At 41.0% G+C, this 24,535-nt stretch overlaps 1 protein-coding gene across 5 annotated transcripts; it reads left to right on the top strand.

The window, feature by feature from the left end:
- Positions 1 to 84: 84 nt before the first annotated feature.
- Positions 85 to 22,817, top strand: llgl2 (LLGL scribble cell polarity complex component 2). Of its 5 annotated transcripts, none has more exons than XM_026315321.2 (27): positions 85 to 311; positions 5,219 to 5,335; positions 5,703 to 5,800; positions 6,760 to 6,841; positions 6,972 to 7,087; positions 7,516 to 7,674; positions 8,348 to 8,510; positions 8,643 to 8,775; positions 8,859 to 8,913; positions 9,107 to 9,261; positions 10,449 to 10,660; positions 11,401 to 11,468; positions 11,565 to 11,718; positions 12,557 to 12,661; positions 15,352 to 15,447; positions 15,908 to 16,104; positions 16,733 to 16,880; positions 17,046 to 17,193; positions 17,286 to 17,402; positions 17,512 to 17,678; positions 18,976 to 19,240; positions 19,631 to 19,766; positions 19,848 to 19,879; positions 20,107 to 20,154; positions 20,386 to 20,428; positions 20,842 to 20,903; positions 21,010 to 22,817. In XM_026315321.2, the coding sequence occupies exons 2-26, from the start codon at positions 5,261 to 5,263 to the stop codon at positions 20,879 to 20,881; spliced, it is 3,012 nt and encodes a 1,003-aa protein (XP_026171106.1). In that variant the 5' UTR covers positions 85 to 311; positions 5,219 to 5,260; the 3' UTR covers positions 20,882 to 20,903; positions 21,010 to 22,817. The 5 variants fall into 5 exon arrangements, with proteins under 5 accessions (XP_026171106.1, XP_026171104.1, XP_026171105.1 ...); XM_026315319.2 differs by having other exon boundaries at positions 85 to 368; XM_026315320.2 differs by having other exon boundaries at positions 85 to 368; positions 20,988 to 22,817.
- Positions 22,818 to 24,535: the final 1,718 nt, after the last annotated feature.

The following is a 24,535-nucleotide window of genomic DNA, read 5'->3' as shown; positions in this document are numbered from 1 at the left end:
CCCTACAATGAGGTGCAAAGGCCGTGCACAGGAGGCTAACGCGGAAATGGGCGGGGCTTGTAGCCTTACGCTCGGAGAAGGCGGAGCCAGCTAAGGCAGCAGTAAAGTTTAGCCGAGGAGGAAACACCGAGGCTAAGAAAGTAGCAGAGCCAGCCTGAGTTGTTCCTGCCCCTCAGACGTGGTACTTCATCGAAAGAACCCGCTGTCGCTTGGATCCTGGGACTATTCATCTAGGCCTGGTCACATTTTCCGGGACTTTTGTAGGAGGAGAGGGCTCCTGACCAACTTAAAGCAGCGGAAACTGGCCGGAGGTACAGTCTCACCCAGCAGCTGTAAGACGGAGGACAGTCCCGGCCGTAGTGTATCAGGTGGGCCTGCACCTAATGTTTGCAGAGAGCAGGTGTTAGCTTGAAGCCAGTTAACTAACAGTCGGAGTCATCTGTTCACGGCGCCCACCTGTTTCCTGTTCAACACCGGATCGGGTCCAACTTATGCTAGTCAAAGTTGCCCACCTAGCCAGGCGCTAACTAGCTGGCTAATAATCTGGACTCCTGGTGTTCCTCTCAGTAATGAGCCGCTTAATGCCGCCCTGCTCGGCGACATGGAGCGTGTACGAGCATCGGTTAGTCCATTTCCTATTGACAGTCATAGGTGGGTTAGTGCGGACCGATATCACTAAATGATTTTGTAACTTTTATAGAAATGGGAAATGACGTGTTGTGGTCTGGCTTGTTAACTGGAGTAAACAGGGACAGCAGCAACCTGCACAAATGGGCGGTAGCACGCACCTGCAGGCGGAAGCCTTTGGTTTAGCAAGGCGTAGGTCCGCCAGAGACCAGTGGGTTCACTTGAGTCCCAGAAAAAGCCTTCTCGCTAAGCTGCTTGCGTAGCCAGGTGAGTAGTGTTAGCAGCTAGGGTTGCACAATTAGCGCAGCAGGAACCTGGAAGGCCAGCTAACCTGGGCAAGGTGTGTCTCTGCAGCAGGTAAGTCAGTAAGGCCTTTGAGTCAGCGCTGTGGTTTCGAACGTGTGCAGGAGGAAGAAGTGCCAACCGGTTTGGCTGGTTTCAGGAAAATAGTGAACAATATGACAAGGCACAGACTAACATAGTAAATGCCACTACTCAGCCCAGTGAATTGTGTGGTTAATGTGAGACAGTTTGGGTCCACCAGCCTATGGAAACATATGTGATGAACGTGGTACAGACTGTTAAAGCAGCAGAAATGTCCTGTGACCTGGACACAGGTGGTGTCCTTCAGCTCCACCTGCACCGGCACAGGCCCAACAAGGAGCCATTGTTTTCTGAACAATTAGAGCTCTCCCACCTGCATGGTGAAGTCCACACAAAACTATTGTGGTGGCAAAACAAATGGCCAATCCAAATGCTTGTACCTGCTGAATTGACATTACATTCTAGAAAAAAGAACCTGAATAGTTACTGGAGAAATATACAGCCAAGAGTGGGACAGTGTTGTTTTCAAAGGCTTCTTATTTTACACTTTGAATGTGAGAGTGAATTTATCTAATCTTGCACAGGTGAGAAGACCAAGAGGCATACTTTGCTTGTGAAGTTAGAACAGGAGACTTGGCTGTGGTTACTGTCTGTACTGTATATAGAACTAAGCTGCAACAGTCAATTGATTATGTTAAACAGTTAATGGCTGCAACTCCCTGAATGTGAGGATTTGGTGATTTATTTATTATATATGAAAGTAAAGTCTGGTTTTCTATTGAACAGTTTGTCGGAATAAAGCATCATTTCAGTACTACACTTTGGGCTAAGGGGACCAACAATGAATCACATTTTCAAAAGTTTTAGGCCTTATTTTTCAATAATGAAATTAATCATTTGTTACAGTCTATCAACAGGTCTGTATTTGTAGTCATATCAAACAAGTTATGATAGCACCAATCATGCATACATAGGTTGTTTTTTTTTTTCTTCCTGCATTTTGTATCATTCTTAATAATGGTTCATGTTTTAGATGACTCTATTTTAAATGTAATCACATTCAAAATATGTATTATATTTAACTCCCATTAGTGTTTCTAATATTCTATCAGCTGTGGAGGGGAATATAGGGAATTAACAAGTTATGCATATGTAAGAAATAGTGCATACATTCAAGAATATTTATTTATACTCCACTGTCAGTTTTGTAATGTGGACTACAGATGATTTTGAGTGTGTGTCCACTCATCTGTAATGTCAGTGATCTGACTCTACCCTTCAACTTACTTTGGTCCTTGACTCTTGCTGCAAGACAGCTGTCCTGTGTTCTGTCAGACCTGGCACACATAAGCACATTTCATTGGTATCATGGTATGATTTTATGCTGAACTTTGTTTTTGTTTTTTAACACAACACATATATCTGTTTGGTAAAGGCAGCAGAGAAACTGAGCTGTCAGGCAGTCTCTAGAATCACTATGGGTGAAATATCTGAAATGAGAATACTGTGAATGAATTTCAGTTGCCTTATTACCCCACCATCAGTGAAAATTTGAGCTTGTCTAGTGTAAACCTTTTGCTTCAACCCCCCTCTCTCCCTGCTTCTGATTACAGGAAACGGAGTGGGTTGGTGGGAGATGTGATATCCTGCCAGCCACACCCAAAACTGAAAAAAATCATGTTTCTGTTGTGTTCAGGACAACAGAGCGAACCATCTCTGCAGTGTTTGCTGCAGTCAGTATGACTTTCTTAGTAGCTGCATTCATTGAACTATGTACACAGGAAACTCCTCACTTTGAGCAGTGCCTGGCCAACCTGACATTCATCACGCCCCAACCTCCCCCACTACAACCAAAAATAACTCTGATATCCAGAGGTGTCACCCTGTACACATACAGGACTATTATTTGGTGCTTTATCAACAGCTTCTGTTTGTGTTTGTAGAAGTGAGCACGGGGTATATTCACAGATAGAGGGACAGTGTGGAAGCCAGTCCTGTCAAGCTGTGGAACCTAACAGCAGCTGTGATATGAGTTCTGTAGTTCTGTGCTACCTGTATGGTGCAGGGACTGATTATCTTCGGACCTTTTCTTGCCTTGCAGCAAGTTCCTAAATAGAATATTTTGCATTCCAGGCATTTCCTGGCCACTCATTCTTACTGTGAAGCAGAGTTGATGAGAGATGGTAGCAGCTCTGCTGGTCACACTGCTTTCTGTTGAAGTTGTGTTTGTCGTGTTCAGGCATGTTGTTGCTTTTTTTTAACCTTGATTGACTCCCTTCTCAACGTAGTTGAGTCAGTAGATATGCTGGGAATTTGATGATATCACTGAACTGTGGCATGAAGAATAATAAATGTCATCCTGCTTACTGAACAGATGTTAAGTGAAGGACATTTTGGATGGTATATTGGGCAGCAGAGACAACCATTAAAGGTTGCCTGTTTCTCACAGTGAGTCGGTGTGAAGTGTCAATAAGCCATTTGAATGTTTTAGCAAAGGTAAACACTGCACGTAATCTTATCTTGCTGAGAGATGAGCTCACTGTAGCTCAAGCAATGTGATGAAAGCGGCAGTGGTCATTGTCATTTACTCTTGCTTGTTCCTCAACACAAGGTTATTGCTCTTTTACACCAGGTGACATGTTCTGGGCAAAGTGCATTTCTGAGAGTAAAGCATGTTGCAGTGTAGTGCTGGGCTTAAAGTCACCTGATCTGCCTGGTAATTGCCAACTTTTGGTTGTTGGTTCTACCCAAACGTATCACAGTCAAAACCAGAAATGTTTGCCTCACACACATGTAATAAAAACATACATGTAGCAAACACGTACAGTTGATCTCTACACATTCCAGTTAGTACAGTAAGTACTGCAGTGACTGTCTGAATAGACAACTTAAACATCACTGTACTTCACATAATTGTGATGTTCATACCCAGCTTTGGTCTCTGATAAGTAGCTGGTGTAACATTTGAGGATGTTTAGTGAATGGGTAATATTCTGATGTCTTAAATTAGTTGAAAGGCCAACATTAATCAGGTTGGAGAGAAACAACTGTAGGATTAGGATGTCTGCAGACTGCAGAGAGAAAAACTGTAATTGCTGCTTCCACTGTTTAACAGAGCTGGATATTAGTGATGGCAAAGTTAATTCCATCTGTATATACTGTATATCTACACATGGACTGTCAGTGGCAGTTTACATATATATATACACACACAGCCACTTTATCAGTTTGAACACAACCAGGGCAGAAAGAAAGTGTTAAAATATAAGGTATTATCTTTTGTGTGGTGCTAAATTTAATATTCACAACTACTTGAATAATGGCTTCAGTGCAGTTCTGTGACTACTGAGTGCAGTCAGCTATGGTAGCAGTTCTCAACAGAATAGAATAAATGGCCTTTCTTTGAGGAAGCTGGAGCTGAAAACGTGACACATCCTAGCTGTGACTTAAGGCAGCACTGCTGATATGAGGGTATAATTTGGACTGAGACAAATGAGCTGGTTCAGATGGAAAACTGCAACTCACAGCCCAGACATTTGTCATGGACTTGTGACACTATGGATCATATGTCTGACTGCAGTTTTCCCATCCGTCTGTCTGAAACATTCTGCTCTGAGCTACTGTCTTTTACAAATCTGAGCGTCATGGAGTGACAGAGCCCGTCAGCTTAGGCCCTGGCCATACACAGCACACACACAGCTCAGACAGTGAGGTTTAGAGGCCGGTATGCTGCTCTGTGGTTGAACCTTTTCTTCACATGATGAAGCTTAGAAAGTCCATCTGTCTGTGATGTGGAGGCTTAAGCTAGCAGTTCACCACTGATAAATGTAGTCTTACAATGGTGGCTCATTTGGTAAAACAAATTCCTTTGTTTTACCAAAAGAAAGAATTCAAGGATGATATTTTATTCTTGCCTTGTCTTCTTCCTCCTCCACTTCCTGTTTTCTGGGAAGTAGCCTCAATGAAAACCACTGTTCTGTGGGACAGGGTGTGTGTGTGTGTGTGTGTGTGTGTGTGTGTGTGTGTGTGTGTGTGTGTGTGTGTGTGTGTGTGTGTGTGTGTGTGTGTGTGTGTGTGTGTGTGTGTGTGTGTGTGTGTGTGTGTGTGTGTGTGTGTGTGTGTGACTAATAACGCGTAAACTAATACATGGCACCTTAAGACTGAACAGGAGGATTGACTTTCTTACATGGTGTTTCTTTTCTTCCCTCCCAAACCTTTCCTTCCACCTGCCTGTGTCCACTCCCTGATTCCTCTGTCTTCTGTGCAGCCTGTGTCAGCGGGCCTGCAGGCTCCACACTGCTGAGGTAGGATGAAGAGGCTCAGGCGACACGGCCACGAGTCCCAGAGAGATCGACTCAAACAGGAACTCTTCCAGTTCAACAAGGCAAGTGAACCCTGATGTGAAAACATTACTTGTTTATGTTGTTAGCTAGTTTCACAGGGGTCTGTGATTTGCCAGGTGGACATGGGAGATGTTAAAGTACAGGATTCACATTGTTCACTGGCAGTTGTCCATATGTACCTCACAGGTTTTCATTTGCATTTTGTAAATCTTGTTTTAGAAAGGTTTATTTTATTTACGCTTTGTCTTGAGCTCTCTGTAAAGTAATATGTAATTATTTATTTTATTAGGTTTTATGTATTTATTGTTTTATAGCAGCTTGCTTGGTTGTGTTCTGTCCTTCTCCGTCATTGTGCTGCTGTGGCTCACTCTCACCCTCTCCCTGTCTGCCTGTTCTTTCCATCTTCAGACAGTAGAGCATGGATTCCCCCACCAGCCCAGCGCTTTGGGCTATAGTCCCTCCCTGCAGCTGCTGGCCATTGGCACCCGATCTGGGGCCATCAAACTGTATCCTTCAGATATTTCATTTTCCCATGCTCAGCACTGCATTATTATTCAGTAGAGTCTGTGTTGTCATAGCCTTTAGCACAATTATGCTCACTGACAGTGCAGCAGAGACCAGTAGTAACACCCTCCTTGTTTCAGACATGCACTGGTTTGGATAACTGTGGTAACTTCTGTCATTAGGATAATCCATTCATACAATGCAACAGATAACAGCAAAGAAGGTACAGACAGAAAAATTAAAGTATTATGGGTCAACAGAGCACCTTCTGTTCTTTTTATGTAGCGCACAAATCTTTTGATAATGTGACACTTAAATTGATCTGTCAAATCATCTCCATAGTGACATGGTGTATTTAGATATTTTAGGTGGTGATGCACATCATCTTCATCTGTGTAAACATTTAGGTTAATGCAGCTGTCAGATGGTTTGCGCCTCTTAAAGCTGCTGTCTGTAGCCTGCGAGTGAAATTTGTAGTATCCAAATGTGAGAAATAACTTGGGCACACTTGTTAGTCATGCTCGAGTTCTGACCTTGTTCACAAAGATCAGTGTAGAAATTATTCACATAGCAGCTTCCTGGTTTTAGCGGTCGCTGAGCATTGCAGTAGCCTGTTAAAGTTAACATCACAGCCATATCAGCTATTGGAAAATGCAGTGTGCCAAATTCAGTAGGCTGCTAATGAGTAAATACATCAGCCTCTGTTGCTGTGTGTGCAGCAGTGCTGGATATAGAAATTTTTACATGAGGTGGCAAAAGGCTTTGGTAGGGTGGAACGAGAAGGCAATATATGTGGGTATACAGAGTAACAGTATGGGCTAAAAATGTGGGTGGAAGGCAGCTAACGTAGTTTCACTAATTAGTTCTCTTATTAATTAGGATAAGCTGGTTTTAGTGTATGTAGTTTTGTAGTGTGACTGAATCAAATCCCACAACCAGGCCGCCCTTAACCAGTGGTCAGGTATGGAGCTCCAGGTGTGGAGTTCATGGGTCTACATGATGAGAATGCTGCCGTCACACAGGTGCACTTCCTCCCCCGCCAGGTACAGTAGATGAATAAACACACAACACAAGGCCAAAAGTTAAAGTAGTCTGACTTGTTTATCATAGACCTAAAAACCTTCTGTGTGACTTCTTTTGGATGTATTGGTTAATTTTGAGGCTCCTGTTTAGGTTGAACTGGTGACATTGCTGGATGACAACAGTCTGCACATGTGGACTTTAAGAGCACACAAAGGACTGTCTGAGCTGTTGGAGATAGGACGCTTCACACTCACTGGACCACCTGGGTAAAAGACATTCCCTCAGGTTTCCCCCTTTGTCGACCTTTCTCTGGTGCAGGCACTTTTTTAGGAACTTAGGATTGTGAGCTGCATTGCATGATTTTCATTCCAGTCCTGGTTTCTGGGTTGTAATTTTCTGAAAGCTACCATGGTGGAGCTACCTGATGACGAAAAAGCATCATCGCCATAGCTGCAAGAGGAAACTGTACCTGTTGCTTGTGTTAGAGTTGTTGTGGGAGCTTTAATTCTGAGTTGTACTTAAAGCTTGAAATTTAGTCAAAAAGGCACATCCATCAAAACGCTGCATATGCATGCCAAATTTATGAATTTTGCATGGTGGGAGGTACTGTGGTATGCTCTGTGCTTTTTTTTTTTTTACCAAAATCCTGCCAATCCACCAAATGATCTCACGTCCCTCTTTGTCTCCTCTCTAGTGCCCCCCCAAGTGTGACTAGAGTGACAGCAGTGCTGGCCCACTCCTCAGGGGAGCTGCTGCTATTGGGTACGGAAGGAGGACATGTCTTCATAGTTGAAGTCCCCGGGTTCAGAGAGCTGGAAGAAAGGAACATTAGTCTCGACCAAATTTCCAGCAGGTTGTCGACTAGAGCACCTCAACACTACTCCACATCACATATTCATATTCATATTCATATATATATATATATACACACACATACATACACACAACATTTGTTTTAACTGTAAACCTTATTTTTGCACTGAAATAGGATTGCACATCACATTTCTGTTGTACTTTGTGTATAATCACAAAGATTCTGATTATAGTTTTCATTATAATGTATCATAACATATTTTAGAAATTCTGTTCAACTACAGATACAAGTAACAAGGTCAGAACTGCTGATAAATGATTATGGTATTGTATGTGATTGAACTCACTTTGTGGAGACTTGATTGACTGGTGATTTGCTCTGACTGGTGCAGTCACAACACAGTTGCATGGGTTTGAAAAAAAAAAAAAAACTATACAAGCTTACTCTTTTCTACAGCTTTTACGGCTTACAGATTCACTTGGTTTTTTCCCTTTGTTCCTTTGAAAAATTATATCACAGTAATTCCCTTTTTGAATGTGACCATTAACAGTGTACATGTACATTGATTGTTCAGACTGCTGACCTGCACAAAATGGCTCTGTAACCAACACATGAGCTTTGCCTCTCAGCCTCTGCAGGTTAATATCGAGGCTGATGTTCTCTCTCATTCTTTCCTCCCTCTTGTTTATCCTTACACTCCTGTCTCCTCCAGTGTACCAAATGACTACATTGGCCGCAGGAATCTCGAACACGTAGAGGCCTTACAGGAGAACCCAGTCAATCCAAATCAGGTTGTTATTGGCTATGGACGAGGTCTCATGGTTATATGGGATCTCAAGAAACGGTGTGCCGTCCAGCACATCCCTGCCACACAGGTAACTGTTTGGTAGTCCGGTATAAGGCTAGCCCCCTGAATGGTATCCTATTTTGTCATGTGTAAACTTTGCCTATGACCAGGCATGCTTAATCTTGATATTTGCTTTGATTATTTTCCTGTGTAACTTTAGCAACTGGAGAGTGTGTGGTGGACAGAGGATGGGAGTTATATTCTCAGTTCACACAGTGATGGAAGTTACTGTCGGTGGATGGTGGGTGAAGAGGACATGAATGAGGAGGAGGAGAAATCAGACATTCCTTACGGTGAGCAGAAGAAACTGTTCGGTTTATTTTACTGTTGGCATGAAAAGTGTTTTTTCCTTTTATTTTTCTTTCTCTTGTTGCAGGACACTTCCCCTGCAAGGCCATTTCTAAAATAGTTCAGCTGTCTACAAAAGAGGGGTAAGTTCACATTATCTGCAACTGACATTCATTTGTGACATGTTTTTTGTGTCTTCCCTCGGTGAAAGTGGCTCTATCACTCTCACTGTGATGTTTAACTTTATTTCCCAGACATGTTACATGACCCACTGTTAAACATTCATCTCTGGGCAAACTGAAGTAAACTTGTGTGTGTGTCTCTGTCTGTGTGTAGACCTCCATTCCTGGTGTTCAGTGGGGGAATGCCAAGGGCCAGTTACGGGGACAGACATTGTATCACAGTGATCCATGGTAAAACACACGTGGCTCTAGATTTCACCTCCAGGATAATCGACTTCTTTGTCATCAGAGGTGGACAACAGCACACAGGTAGGCAACACACACCACGCCAACAACTGAGAAACATATGCACTTCTAACACTGGTCTACAAATTTTGGGAAATTATCAACCTCATGGTAAAATGTGCTAATTCTTACATATTTTAATTTGATGAATTAGAAACAGGTGATAAAGGTTCTGGTTGGCTGACCACAATGGAAGTTTATAAATTTATCTTCACTTTGATACTAAAGATTGTTACTTGGCTGTAACTTATTGCTCTTTTATCAGCAAAGGTTATTGGTATCAATAAGAAGATACATTTATTATGATTGGTGTGGTTCCATTCTCATTGGTACATCACATTTTGCTCAAAAGGTATGGAGCATAATCGCACACCTCCCTCGTAATTTTGAATAATTTTGACCTGAAGCTGTATCTGTGAAACTAGTCAATTAGACCTTTGAATGATGATTTCAGGCAATATGAGCAGAAGAGTGAAATGTTTTAGTGGCAGCACTGACAGAACTTTATTCAGGTGAAAGAAAACATCTGTATGCTATTGACATTCATCATGTAAGTCTGGATACATTATCTGATTATTATATGACAGAAGGCTCCTATTTATGCAGTGAAATGTGAATGTGATAGTATCGTCCAGACCACATCAGAAAGTGTGGCTTGCACTGTGAGCAGATATGAGCTAGGTGTTAATGCAGTCTGTGTAGAATGGCCACATTTGTAACAGAAGAAACGAGCAAGGTGAAATGTAATTTCAGCCCTTCTCCTAACTCAAGCTAAACTGGTAGTAAGTAAGTGTTCCATAATAAACTCAGTTGGCTGTCAGGCAGGTATCTTAATGGCATTCAGTCTGAGAGACAAGCACCCACAATGTCATGTAAACACACTGTGTGATCCTGTAACCAATTTCTCCCAGCAATCCTCTTGAATGCATGTGCACGTACTGAACAACCTCACCATTGTCCTGAGAAGTGTGTAAACATCCTGAAATCACATGTATAAATGAACCATACACTCATGAAACACATTTTGGGTGTACTTTTAGTTTGGTTTGCATTCACATAAATTGACTGACTTGCAGAGAATAGAATAGAAAATGAAGTCTTGGTACTCTACAGTAGAGAAAAGTCTAAACGAGTGAGGCTAACCTTTCCCAGATCAGTATGTGTGATCAGCCTGTGTAATTGCTGTTATAATTCGGCACTTTGTTCTGCAGAAGATCCCAGTGCACTGGTTGTCCTGGTAGAGGAGGAGCTGGTAGCGATTGACCTGCAGACAGAGGGCTGGCCAGTCATTCAGGCCCCGTATTTGGTTCCCCTCCACAGCTCAGCCATCACCTGCTCGCACCACATATCTGTCATCCCACTCAAACTGTGGGAAAGGATCATTGCTGCCGGACACCTGCAGAACACACACTACTCCAAAAAGGTACACCTTGGACACATGTAAAAGTTAGTTTACTTGTGAAATAGAATAGAGTTTTTGTTGATTTCCTGCGTTCATTGTTATACATTATTTGCGATGGCTTTTTTATATTATGAGAGTAAATATTTGAAACTAACATTATTGTAGTTACAAATCTGAGAAACTAGTTACTTTCAGCAAAAATAGCTGATTTTATGCAATAATGAGGTTTTCATTTTCTACTGCAAAGCAATAATCATAGTAGCCTTTGTTAGTATTGTTACTTGTTTTAAATTATTCTAAAAATTTCTTCAGTCATAAGTTATTGATATTGTCTCACATTATACACTTTAATGAATATAATTTTGACCTTAATACAAATGGGTTTACTCTTTGGAATATTAGCCAATTCAAAACAGTATAAAGACGGGTGTAAAGAAATGTGCCTTCCTATCCTTTAAAATTACACTTGTCTTAAACAGTACATTTTAATACATGCTAAGGGAATCATGGATTTTAAAGTAAGTCAGGCCAACCCCTGCAGTGTAATAGCACTGCTAAGAGCCGTCAAGCATGTACTTGTGTAGCTCTAAAGAATCCCCTACAGAGTAGTTCATCATGTATGAAATTCTGAAGATAAACTTAATTCATCCCCGAAGGGAAATTCAGGATACAGAATATGAGAACATTCCTTCATCTCTGGTTGAACAGGTGACATTGAGTTGGTAATATTATTAAACTTTCATTTCCCTTTGTCCATGCAGCCATGGCCAATTACAGGAGGCCAGAATCTTGCCCCAGATCCTCCACAGAGAGACCTGCTGCTCACAGGGTCAGTTCAGCTGCACTATGAAAAGAGCTATCAGAACTTTTTTTTTTTTTTGACAGACTATAAATCATTGTAACAACATAGTGTTTGTGTGTGAAGGCATGAGGATGGAACAGTGCATTTCTGGGACGCGTCAGGAGTCTGTCTGTATCCCTTGTACAAGTTAAGTACAGCTGGAGTGTTCCACACAGACGCTGATCCCAATGACAACATGAACCAAGGCACTGAAGGAGAGTGGCCACCGTTCAGAAAGGTACAGTATGTGTGTTTGTTATGGCCGTATATATGTACAGAAAAGGTCATTTTGATTGTGAAATAACATAGAAATGTTACTGACATGCCTAGGCTTTTCTGATTCAACTTCCTAAAACTGAATACCAATTCGCTTGTGAAAACAGCTGTGCAGTGTGTTTGAAAGTATTACTTTACCAGCCATGTCAGGTCTAATGAAGAGCTGCATGGTGCATTGTGGGAAGCTGAGAATACAGGGTTTTGTAGATGTCTGCACTGGCTTCCTGACGCTAAAGGAATATACTGTAAAACAGCACTGTTTGTGTATAAGTCTCTTCATGGCTCAGCACCACATTACATCTCTGACATGTTGATGCCATCTCAAACTCTGAGAACATCAGGGACAGGTCTTATGTTCGTGCCCGGAGTCAGGACTAAACAGGGAGAAGCAGTGTTTCAGTTTTATGCAGCTAAAACCTGGAATAGTCTTCCTGTTGATATTAGACAAGCCTCATCTCTGGCAATGTTTAGGTCCAAGCTAAAAACATTTCTTTTTACCTCTGTATATGACAACTGAAAGTGTTTTATCTGCACTTATTCTACTTTAATTTCATTTCAAGTTAATCTTCTGCTATGTGCTGTTTCTTATTTTAATTCTTACCTATGTACTTTTAACTTGTGCTTTATTTCTGTAAAGCACTTTGAATTACTCTGTGTATGAATTGTGCTATACAGATAAACTTGCCTTACCTTGAATTGTAGTAGGGGCTGAAAGTTAGGAGATCAGTCCTCACAAGCTCCCCAACTCTGTGATGGTGCAGTACTAATCTGCTGATGGGCATTTTTTTTAATATATCTAGGTTGGATGTTTTGACCCGTACAGTGATGATCCGAGACTTGGCATTCAGAAAATCCATCTTTGTAAATACAGTGGTTATCTGACTGTGGCTGGCACTGCTGGGCAGGTGAGATAATTGTTTGATTTTTGTTAATATTAAATATCACTAATTGTCAAATGTCTTTATATTTTACAAACCTATTCTTTCCCACTAACAGCCTCTTACTACTGTATCACTGAGTGTTATCCTGCATGAACTGGGCAGAAATCATAGTTCTAGTAACTTCCAAGTCATAACATCTGAAAAGACAGTGAGCGTGTTTTATTGAATATAATTTTGGAAATATACATATTGTGCATGTCATAAATAGTCACTATGTATCTGAAATAAAATCTGTCTCATAAGATCAAAAAAGGTCAGTCACTTATTAAAGCCAAGTAAACACTGGCTTTAGCTCTACATTAATGGCCCACATGATGCATTCAGTATGCCCTTTGAGCCCTAGCAAGGCTTGTGATGTGAAACATCAGTTGAAGGAAGTGTTGACTTCAGAAAACTAAAATGTAGAAGCAGTTAAAATCATCAGTTAATTTATTTATATAGTAATTGTGGAGGAAGTGACAGTGGAGTGACAGAGTGAGAACAATACAACTGTGATTATACAGATGGAATTGGTGCTGTGGAAATGTACGTCTTACTGCTCTGCCATATTCTAAGTGCAGTGTTGACTCCTCATTCATACCACTGGTGTGTATTTACAGTGCCTTGCAAAAGTATTCATACCCCTTGAAATCTTTCACATTTTGTCATGTTACAACCACAAACCTAAATGTATTTCATGTCATAGACCAACACAAAGTGGCACATAACTGTGAAGTGGAAGGAAAATGATAAATGGATTTCAACATTTTTTATAAATAAATATCTCCAAAGTGTGGCATGTATTTGTTTTCAGCCCCCTTTACTCTGACACCTCTAAGTAAAACCCAGTGGAACCAATTGCCTTCAGAAGTCACCTAATTAGTAAATAGAGTCCACCTGTGTGTAATTTAACCTCAGTATAAATGCAGCTGTTCTGTGAAGCTGAGGTTTGCTAGAGAATATTAGTGAACAACTAGCATCATGAAGTCCAAGGAACACACCAGACAGGTCAGGGATAAAGTTGTGGAGAAGTTTAAAGCAGGCTTAGGTTATTAAAAAAAAAAAAAATATCCCAAGCTTTGAACATCTCACAGAGCACTGTTCAATCCATCATCCAAAAATGGAAAGAATATGACACAGCTGCAAACCTTCCAAGAGGTGGCTGTCCACCTAATCTGACAGACTGGGCAAGAAGAGCATTAGTCAGAGAAGCAGCCAAGAGGCCCATGGTAACTCTGGAGGAGCTACAGCGATCCAAAGCTCAGGTGGGAGACTCTGTCCACAGGACAACTATTTAGTTGTGCACTCCACAAATCTGGCCTTTATGGAAGAATGGCAAGAAGAAAGCCATTGTTGAAAGAAAACTATAAGAAGCCCCTTTTGCAGTTTGCCACAAGCCATGTGGGGTGGGGGTGGGGGCAAATGTGGAAGAAGGTGCTCTGGTCAGATGAGACCAAAATTAAACTCTTTGGCCTAAATGCAAAACGGTATGTGTGGCGGAAAACTAACACTGCACATCATCCTGAACACACCATCCCCACCGTGAAACGTGGTGGCAGCATCATGTTATGGGGATGCTTTTCTTCGACAGGGACAGGGAAGCTGGTCAGAGTTGATGGGAAGATGGATGGAGCCAAATACTGGGCAATCTTGTTAGTCTGCAAAAGACATGAAACTGGGACGGAGGTTCACCTTCCAGCAGGACAATAACCCTAAACATACAGCCAGAGCTACAATGGAATAGTTTAGACCAAAGCATATTCATGTGTTAGAATGGCCCAGTCAAAGTCCAGACCTGAATCCAATTGAGAATCTGTGTCAAGACTTCAAAATAGCTATTCACAGATGCTCTCCATCCAATCTTACTGAGCTTGAGCTATTTTGCAAAGAAGAATGGGCAAACATTTTATTCTCTAGATGTGTAAAACTGGTAGAGACATACCCCACTTGCAACTGTAATTGCAGCGAAAGGTGGTTCTAAAAGTATTGACTCAGGGGGGCTGAATACAAATACATGCCACACGTTTCAGATATTTATTTGTAAAAAATTTTGAAAGCCATTTATCATTTTCCTTGCACTTCAGTTATGTGCCACTTTGTGTTGGTCTATGACATAAAATCCCAATAAAAAAACGTTTACATTTGTGGTTGTAATGTGACAAAATATGGGAAATTTCAAGGGGTATGAACACTTTTGTAAGGCACTGTATCTAAGGGTTTATATCTAGAAACAATCTCATGTTATAAGGAATTATAAACTCCTGTTTTTGAGAAATAATATTACTTTCTGCAAATAGTGGTAGAAACAAGAAAGCCCTGGAATACTTTTGAGCATACAAACAAACAGTACAAATTGTTCCTGACCATATTGAAAATGCCATCTATAAATCTACGTTTTCCCTCTCATCTCTGGCATGCACGCTTCCTTTCAAGCATAGTAAAGTGTGACTTTTTTTTTTTTTTTTTTTTGCTGTTGATTGAAACTCAGATATCCAGTAACATAAGCACAACTGAAAGGGAGAGGGTTGTAGTATCCAGTATTGCACTGTGCACGTCCTATTTGTGATATTACAGTTGTAGGAGACACACAACTGTGATACTTGTCAGAGTTTCCACAGAGATCATGTTCTGCTTATTTCCTTGTGTTCCACTTTGTCTTGTGTTTGTCTTTGCAGATTCTGGTGCTGGAACTGAATGATGAGGCTGCAGAGCAGACTGTAGAGGCTAAAGTTGTGGATTTGCTGCAGGGCCAGGAGGGATTCCGCTGGAAGGTAACCAATGCTGGACTGGTTACTGTAAAAATAAATGTGTTACTCATCACTTAGATTATAAGTTTCAGGGAGTGATGAGCAAGCATTAAAATAGCCAAAAGTGCTCTTAGGCTGTTTTCCTGTTACATTCTTTGTATCATTATTTGTCATCCAAATCTAAAGTTTCACACTACAACGTAGTAAAGACCATGTTTTAGATCTGCACCTTCTGTGTAAATGCTGCTATAGCTGGCTGTGTGACATCTGTGTATTGTCTTACCTTGTACTCCAAGATCCGAAAATTAGTAGTATGTCATCATGGACTATCAACACCAATGACATGAAAACAGTCTGTTGTGTCAAAGACCAAGTTAAAAATGAGTAGATTCTGAAATGAGAAGACGTGCTCTTGAGACCAGTCTTGAGTACTACAAAACTACTTTCCACAATATATTGACATTTTGTTGTTGTTGTTGATTAGGGCCACACTCAGCTGGATGTGCGAGAAGAGCCAGTGCTGTTTCCTCCGGGCTTCCAGCCCTTTGCACTAGTTCAATGTCAGCCTCCAGCTGTGGTCACCGCTCTCACCCTGCACTCGGAATGGAAGCTGGTAGCTTTTGGCACCAGCCACGGTTTTGGTGTATATGATTACCAACAGAAGAACAGCGTCCTCATCAAGTAAGGAGACAGAAAGACATGAAAGCTGTATTTGTGCTGAGAATGATTACATACTCTTCAGGAATCTTCTGCTCCATGTTTTTGCAGTTGCAAATGAGAGTTTTACTATAATCCATGGTCTTCAGTCTTAAGTTAACCATGCAGGCGGTAGATTTTTAAAACTTTTAAAAGCCTGTATTAAGAAAGTAATTAGCACAGACTTTGTACATGCTTATTTTCTGTACTTGTCAGTTGTGACCACTCTGTAAATCAAATCATATTTCATATGCAAAAAAGACCCACTATATGAGTTCATACAAGCATTTGTGATACAATTGTACTGGTCCTCCTCCTGTTCTTCTGATGGCAGTTTATCCTTTAACTGTTTTACATTAGATTGATGATAGATTATTTACACTTGGTAACACATTGATACATAGAAAATAAAAAATAGTCTGAATAACCTCAAGCATTTTAAGTGCTACATGGTGAATGTTTTTTGTTTTTTTTTTTTCTCATTTCTAAACATGCACTCTTGACTGTTGGGTAATGGTTGCCAAGGACATCTGATCAGTGCATATAAATTTGCTTCGTTTATGCTTTTAGACCTGTTACACTGATGTTTCCTATCGTTTTTCTTTGCATGTAGATGTACCCTGAATCCCAGTGACCAGCTTGCCATGGAGGGTCCTCTGTCCAGGGTGAAGAGCATAAAGAAATCTCTCCGTCAGTCCTTCAGGAGAATCAGACGGAGCAGAGTATCGCTAAGGAAGCATCATGCCAACAATGCTGCCAAGGTATATCTTTAACCAAGCACTAGCAAGTGATAAATGATTGAATTTGAGGTAACAGCATCTGGGCTGTTTGACATGACTTACAGCAGAGTGATGCATGCCCCCTCTTTATATTGCCTTAAATGTTCAATCCTCTCAAACCTGCATTGCTGTGTTCTTTTTGATCAGCTTCATGATGCAAATGCTCGTCTGGAGGCTGAGCTGGCAGAGATGGAGTTGGCTCCTGTGCAGAGGAAGATCGAGGCTCGCTCCTCAGATGACTCTTTCACCGGTCTCGTACGGATGCTCTACTTTGCAGATACCTTCCTCTCAGACAGTGAGTTATACCTTCAAACACTGAATGTACCCCCATAAAATCATTTTCTTTTTATCCATTTTTTCCACACGCATCTCCTAATTTTTTCCTAGGTTCACACCACACACCCTCCCTGTGGGCAGGGACAAATGGCGGTTGTGTGTTTGCATACATGCTCCGCTTTCCTCCTGTAGAGCACCGAGCAGATGAACCCGTCACAGCACATCCAGGTAAGAGACACTTTTGAAAGGTTTATGTTTTTGGGGATGGGCTGTTTTATCATCTCTCTCCTCCTTTTGTGATGTCTTCTCCTGCCTGTCATTGCATACTTGAATACAGCAAAGGAGATCCAGCTGATGCACCGGGCTCCTGTTGTTGGTATTGTGGTGTTGGATGGTCGAGGCACTCCTCTCCCAGAGCCCTTGGAGGTGGCTCATGATCTGGCTCGCTCACCTGACATGCAGGGATCACACCACCTTCTTGTCATATCTGAAGAACAGTTTAAGGTCAGGACCACACACACTCACTCAGGAACCTTTTCACTTGCAGCATACTCATATACACACACGAGCTCTGAGGTTAAAATAACTAAGCAGCAGGTTTCTGTACACTACTAGACAAAAGTTAAGATGCACTTTCTCCTTCAGTTAAATGGCAGTGTGTGTCCAAAATTTTGGTTGGCTGTTAATTAATTTTCATTACAATGCAACACTTCACCTGAATTCCAATGTGTTATTGTTTTTTACATAATAAGGAGACATTGGGACACTCAGGAGCAATCAATCTATCTATCTATCAATCTTTTTATCTATTGACTGACTGACTCTTATCTAATCCATCTAGCTATCTCTTCATACATACAGTATCTCACAGAAGTGAGTACACCCCTCACATTTTTGTAAATAGTTTATTATATCTTTTCATGTGACAGCACTGAAGAAATGACACTTTGCTACAATGTCAAGTAGTGTTCAAGCATGTCTCCAGACCTAAACCCCATTGAACATCTGTGGGGCATCCTCAAACGGAAGCAACCATGTGAAGCTCTGGTGAACTCCATGCCCCAGAGGGTTATGGCAGTGCTGGAGAATATTTTGTGTGACCACCATTGACACTTTGGGCCCAATTTGGACATTTTCACTTAGGGATGTACTCACTTTTGTTGCCAGCAGTTTAGACATTAATGGCTGTGTGTTCAGTTATTTTGAGGGGACAGCAAATTTAAACAAGCTGTACACTCACTACTTTACATTGTAGCAAAGTGTCATTTCTTCAGTGTTGTCACATGAAAAGATATGATAAATTATTTACAAAGATGTGAGGGGTGAACTCACTTCTGTGAGATACTGTATGTGTGTATCTGTATATCTAGATTGATATCAGGCTTTTGGATACACATTCACACACAGTTCTTACAAGTACAACACAGTTGTTGGTTTGGCATGGTTTGGTTTGAGAGAGAGAGAGAGAGAAAAAGAAAACCTTAATCATTAACCCTCATGCTTAACCTTCGAACAGACCTTTGAAGTTAAATGAAAATTGAGTACTGGCCAAAATGTCCTCACTCCTATGGTATGAAACTCAGACTGGTCCTCACAATAAATGCAATACTTAGCCACTCATACACCTACAAGCACACACACATTTAAGAACAAATGTCTGTGAAAATATTCAGGTGTGTGTGTTTGCTGTATTATGTAGCACTACATTGATTAATGTGCTTCTACATTTTAGTTTTTTTGAAGTGAATACTTCCTTCACTAGTGTTGGCATTTCTTTAGCTGATTGCTCATGTGTGTTCAGGTTTTCACCCTGCCCAAAGTGAGTGCTAAAATGAAGTTGAAGCTGACAGCCGTGGATGGCTCCAGAGTACGGAGAGTAGGTGTGGCCTGGTTTGGCAGCAGTCGGTCGGAGGACTACGGTGAAAATGGCCTATTGGTTCTGACCAATCAGGGCGACGTCCACGTGGTCTCGCTGCCTGCGGTGAAGATGCAGGTTCATTACCCCTGCATCCGCCGAGAGGACGTCAGTGGCATTGCTTCCTGTGTCTTCACCAAGCATGGGCAAGGTAAAGATATGCTTCCAAATACATTTGTTCTTCTGTTCAGCCTTTATCATTGCAACTACAGGTCTCCCACTAGCATTGTAATCATGAAGGTAGTGAAAACAATATTTCAGTTTTAAAGCCTAGTTCAGTTCCACTGAATGTCACTAAGATGGAGTCCACAGTCATCGGGATAATAAATTCCATTCCTTCCATACAATAAAAGCAAACTCAGCTATACATGATTCCCCATGTTTTTGAAGGGCAGTGTTAGCTCCCAGTTTCAAAATTGATTTGCACTAACATTTTGAAAATCACTACAGATTAGAATGTCATGCATTTCAAGCCAAGTTAGAGCTCTATTTGGATTTCGTCTTTCACAAACCTCCTGCATGCTGCTGTTGTCTTTCCCAGGCTTCTACCTGATCTCCCCATCTGAGTTTGAACGGTTCTCTTTGTCCACCCGCCACCTGGTGGAGCCTCGCTGCCTGGTGGAGCCTCCCCCTCAGTCAGGCACTTCCACTCAACACAGGCCACGGCCTGCTTATAGGTATGCACACTCTGAGATGCTGTTTTATTATGGAAGCTACTACATTCTTACTGTTTTCATGAGACTGTCTTCTCTTCCTAGAAATGCCAGTCAAGACGGTGGACACGATGCAGGTAAAGTGTTTTTCAGAGGGCTTTAAATGCCAAAAAAACAAAGAACAGCAGCATCATGCTTGAACATGAATGTCCATCGGCTGAGGGAACACTGCAGGTCCACATGTTATGTTTGATGTTGTTAAACTTCGTGCTTGTGCTATCGTGCTGTCTGTTTTTACACATGTGCATCTTGTTTGTGGCTGAATGTATTGGCGTGTCACTTGGCTGCTGCCCGTGTGTTCCAGAAAGTGGAGCTAGATGTGTTATGGAGCATGCTTTGCTGAATGATGAGAGTGAGTACTCAAGAGAAAGAAACAAAGGAGAGAATGTCTTAATTCTGTGAAGCAGGAATATCATACATGTGGTGCCCTCCTAACCAGTATGTCAGCTTCTGTCACACAGCAGTGTTTACCAAACAGCATCCTATTGCCTGATTTGTACAGTGTTCTATGACCCCTGCTATTTGTGACCTCTGTGCATTGTTGATGCCCCTGCTTAATCACAGCAATGCTGTTTTCTTACAGAAGTACTTCAGGAGATCCAGAAGTCACTAGAAGCAGACCAGATGTTAGTATCAGCCACTCATTATTCACTCGCTGGGTCAGATGATAGAAGCTGTTTGGAGTTCTTTGCACTCACGTGATGTGTCAATGCTTAGTGTTTTGCCTTTGGAAAGTCAAAAATTTGGGAATTGATGTAAATATTATTTTAGAAGAGATCTATAAGAGATATATTTTAGAAGAGATCCCACCAACCCAAGACTAAAACCTTTGTTTTAGGCAATATCAAGCTGTGTGTGAGTGTGTGTGAGTGTGTGTGAGTGTGTGTGAGTGTGTGTGAGTGTGTGTGAGTGTGTGTGAGTGTGTGTGAGTGTGTGTGAGTGTGTGTGAGTGTGTGTGAGTGAGAGAGTGTGAGAGAGTGTGTGAGTGTGAAAGTACTAATCAGTCATGGTGATAGAAGCTGTTGTCTGTTTGCTGTAGGACCTTCCTGGAGAATAATGTGAAGAGTGCTGTAGCTTGAGGGACTTTATTCAACAATCAAGGTGAGAGACTGTTCATATGACTAACTGAGATATCACTGGCATTTTTGGAGTCAACATCCAATAATAATTTCTGTTTGTTCACAGTGTCTTTGTGCTGTCTCCTCAGAGAGAATGGTCTTAAGTTGGCCTTTAAGTGTATGAAGCATACTGCAGTGCCATAGCAGCAATCGCCTCCTGCTCAGCCAACACAAACACTACTGACCCTTGACCCCTCACCTCATTGACTGACCTCTTCACCGACTCAGCTCACCTCGCCCCTTGTAGAGAGACACCGAAAGGTTCTTGTCAGTAAACCTTTCTGAGCACTACAAAGCTGTTTGAATGGTAGCAGTGTGGACGGAGAATGAAGGAAGAGACACCACCTGTGCCTAAAGACCACACACTTTACACGAGTCTTCACAGCATGGTCGCACTGAACCTAAACCTACATGAAGCGCATTCCCGTTGTGTGACCAGTGCCATAATTCATCAATGCCAGCATCTCAAGTCTGCCATAATCGCCACGTGTTGAAGCAGTTTGACTTACAAAGCAACCATGACCACATCACTCTGAAAGCCTTTATCACCACCAGCCTTTTCATGTGAACAATGAAGATGGAAAAAAGTGTAGCTGAATTTGATGTGATTTATGTTTTTATTTTAAGAAATGTCAGATTTATACTGTCAAAACCTATTTCTACCAAGAAAAAAGCAAAAAGCAGATGAAAAGTTAGGAATGAAACAGTCAAAATCAGTGTCACGTCTGTGGAATTATTTTTTAATGCCAAAATCATACAAGACTGTCAAGATTATGGGATACTAAGCTAAATTAGACTTTGTTCAAAATGACTTTTGGGTGAAGGCAAAATGAAATGATCAATATTAAGTCAGTATTTATTATTATTTATGTCAGTCTAATTTTGACAGTATCTATTAACTTAGTATCTCACCATGTAGACTTTTTTTTTTACTTATAATTGTCAATCGCTCAAGTTTACTCATTGTAACTTTGACTTTGTATCTCATTTTATGATGATGTTCTTAAGTCATGGTTTAGTTTTAGCATCTTGTAATTTTGATCTAGCATCATCATTTGTTCTTAAGGCAGTTTTTACATAGATTTTCTTTTACTTAGTACCCCATAATTTCAACTTACGTGATCAAATCTCAGTATTTGGCAGAGTTTGACTTACAAATATATAACTGAAATATCATACCTAGTATCTCATAATTTTGTGGGATTTTAAATTGAGTCATTTTCATTTGGCTCAAAACTTTATTAGCTTAAAATTAAAACTTAAAATTACTATTTTATATTGGTCAGTCTTTTTTTTTTTTTTTTTTTTTTCGGTTTGTTTCTCTTATGGCATACTGTAAATGACCTTCTATAATTATTAAGGGGAAATAATGTTTTCAGTGATGCCCTAGAAAAGAAAAAATGATACAAAGCTGTTTCATGTGGAACAACACTGATACTTGCTTTTCACATTTTTTCTGCTAACACAGCCTTCTCCCCTCCCGTCCACTTTTATTTCACGAAGAGCCGGCTCTAGGTACTTCTCCATTACTGCAGAGCTCGCAATGCTGTATTTACTGTTTCTGTGTGTGAGGGGGTGGATTTCAATCATTTTTATGTAAACCAATTTTTATGCCAGCAATGAATGTTATTTAGGAATGTAATTGTAAGCTATTGTAGTGAAATGTTTTTAATATATACATTATGTATATGCCTGTGTACCTGTGGGCCTGTTGGGATTGGCTGCTATTTAGATCATACAAGGAAATATTTTGGTACTGTTTCTCAGAATGCTGGGTATTTTAGTTGCAATCTAGAATATATTTTTGTAGTGAACTGATTAAGAACCCTAATTTTTTAAATTGTAACTTCACACTACAATTTCTTGTGGATAATTATTACATGTTTTTCCCTAAGAATGAATGTGTCTGTCTGTTTACTCAGTACACTGACATGACTTTGTAACTGATGCTTTTCCACATCATTCATCTCAGCTGTGCTACAGAGACATCCTGGGCGCTGTGTGAATGTTGTTTGAGTTTCTGTGTGCTCCACTGTAACCATTTAGACTTCCCACCCCATCATTTTGGGCTGTCTGAATATGTTCCAAAACTATGTGCTCTTTTTCAAGTTTCATTTTTTTCCCCCCCTACTAAAGGCTTAGCTATAATTTTGGTGTTTTGTGAGCCACAGAGGCTGGGTCATCTCTGGTGAAGTGGATAGAGGACGGATCACTTGTCATACACACACAGCCTAGAGTTTTGATCATCCATTATATAAAGAGGTGCTTTGTCCACTAATTGCCTCGAGACACGGTGGCTTTGCTGCAACCTGAGCTCTGTATGGAGCTGGCTGAGACTGAGCCACCTAACAGCAGCAGCTTTGTTACAGGATGACCCTGCAAGACTAGTCATTGTCATTTGCAACCTGAAGATGTTAAATGAGCTATGAAATGGTGGCCCGCTGCCTGGGTCTTTCACATAAATTTTAAATGGGTCGTGCCTGAGTTGCCTACCGTTGTTATATTTAGGTAACATGGTCCAGAACTCCACGTAGTTAACGTTAAAATATGCTTTTGGTCTGTGTTTGTATCTTTATTGATAATGCACTGATAATTGATAGGAGCCCGTTCTTGGGTTAACTGGAGTGGAACATAGAAAAAACATAAATTATGAGAGAACAGAGAAGAAACTGCCAGAACAGAGGCATATTTTGTTGGAAACCATGCTGGATAAGGCTGAACTGCTGATTGGAAGCTTTGATGTATATCAGATGAAAAGTGCATGCATTTTACTTAAAGAACAGTTCTAGGGTACCTTACTTGACTCAGTATAATTATCTTTATACTTCTTTATTAGTGGACATTTTGACACCTAGTTATTAAAAGCTTAGCCTCTATAATCCACTAATTACCCAGCATTGCATCAAGTACATGACTATGTAAAAGAAATGAGCCATGTGGGTTAGATATAACTTGCAGCTTAATGACTGTATTTTTGTGTGAAGATGGTCGTAATTTGAAATTGAAATATACTGATTGAAAATCAGTTTTATTGACTGAAACTATTAATACTAATACTGTAGTCGAACAGTCTCACAGTACATCGTCCTTCTTTAGATGATAATGCTTGGTTTCTGTTGAAACTGTTCTTTCTTCTTTCTGTCCTCCATCAGCACGTATTGTGTATCGTTCCAAGTAGTACCTCTCGCCTTTCATCCCAAGCATTCACCAGCTGGCTATATAAACTGCAGCAGATCTGTATGGCCTTTCAGGTAAATCTGAATTATTCAAAAGGCATTTTGTGTGTGTGTGTGTGTGTGTGTGTGTGTGTGTGCGCGCGCGCGCCAGTGCACACCAGCTCACCTTTGTCATTGGGACATTGTGTGTATGCATAAAAAGCACACAAACTTTTGTTGTGTGTGTATTGCATTTGGGCTGTGTGCCATCCTGTTGAGCGTTAGTGGGTGGGATATTGGTGTGTAACTGGTCTTAAATTCTCCCCCCAACCATAGGTGCATGTTTATATGACTGACACCAGCTCTTGAGGACAAGGCAGTGCACTTTGTAGCCCCCCCAGCCATGCCTGGGTTTCACCTGAGAAGCGTGGTAAGCTATATTATACTGAAATGAACTCTC

This window comes from Mastacembelus armatus, chromosome 19, assembly GCF_900324485.2.
Source record: "Mastacembelus armatus chromosome 19, fMasArm1.2, whole genome shotgun sequence".
NCBI lineage: Eukaryota > Metazoa > Chordata > Actinopteri > Synbranchiformes > Mastacembelidae > Mastacembelus > Mastacembelus armatus.
This window is presented reverse-complemented; position numbering and strand designations above follow the sequence as displayed.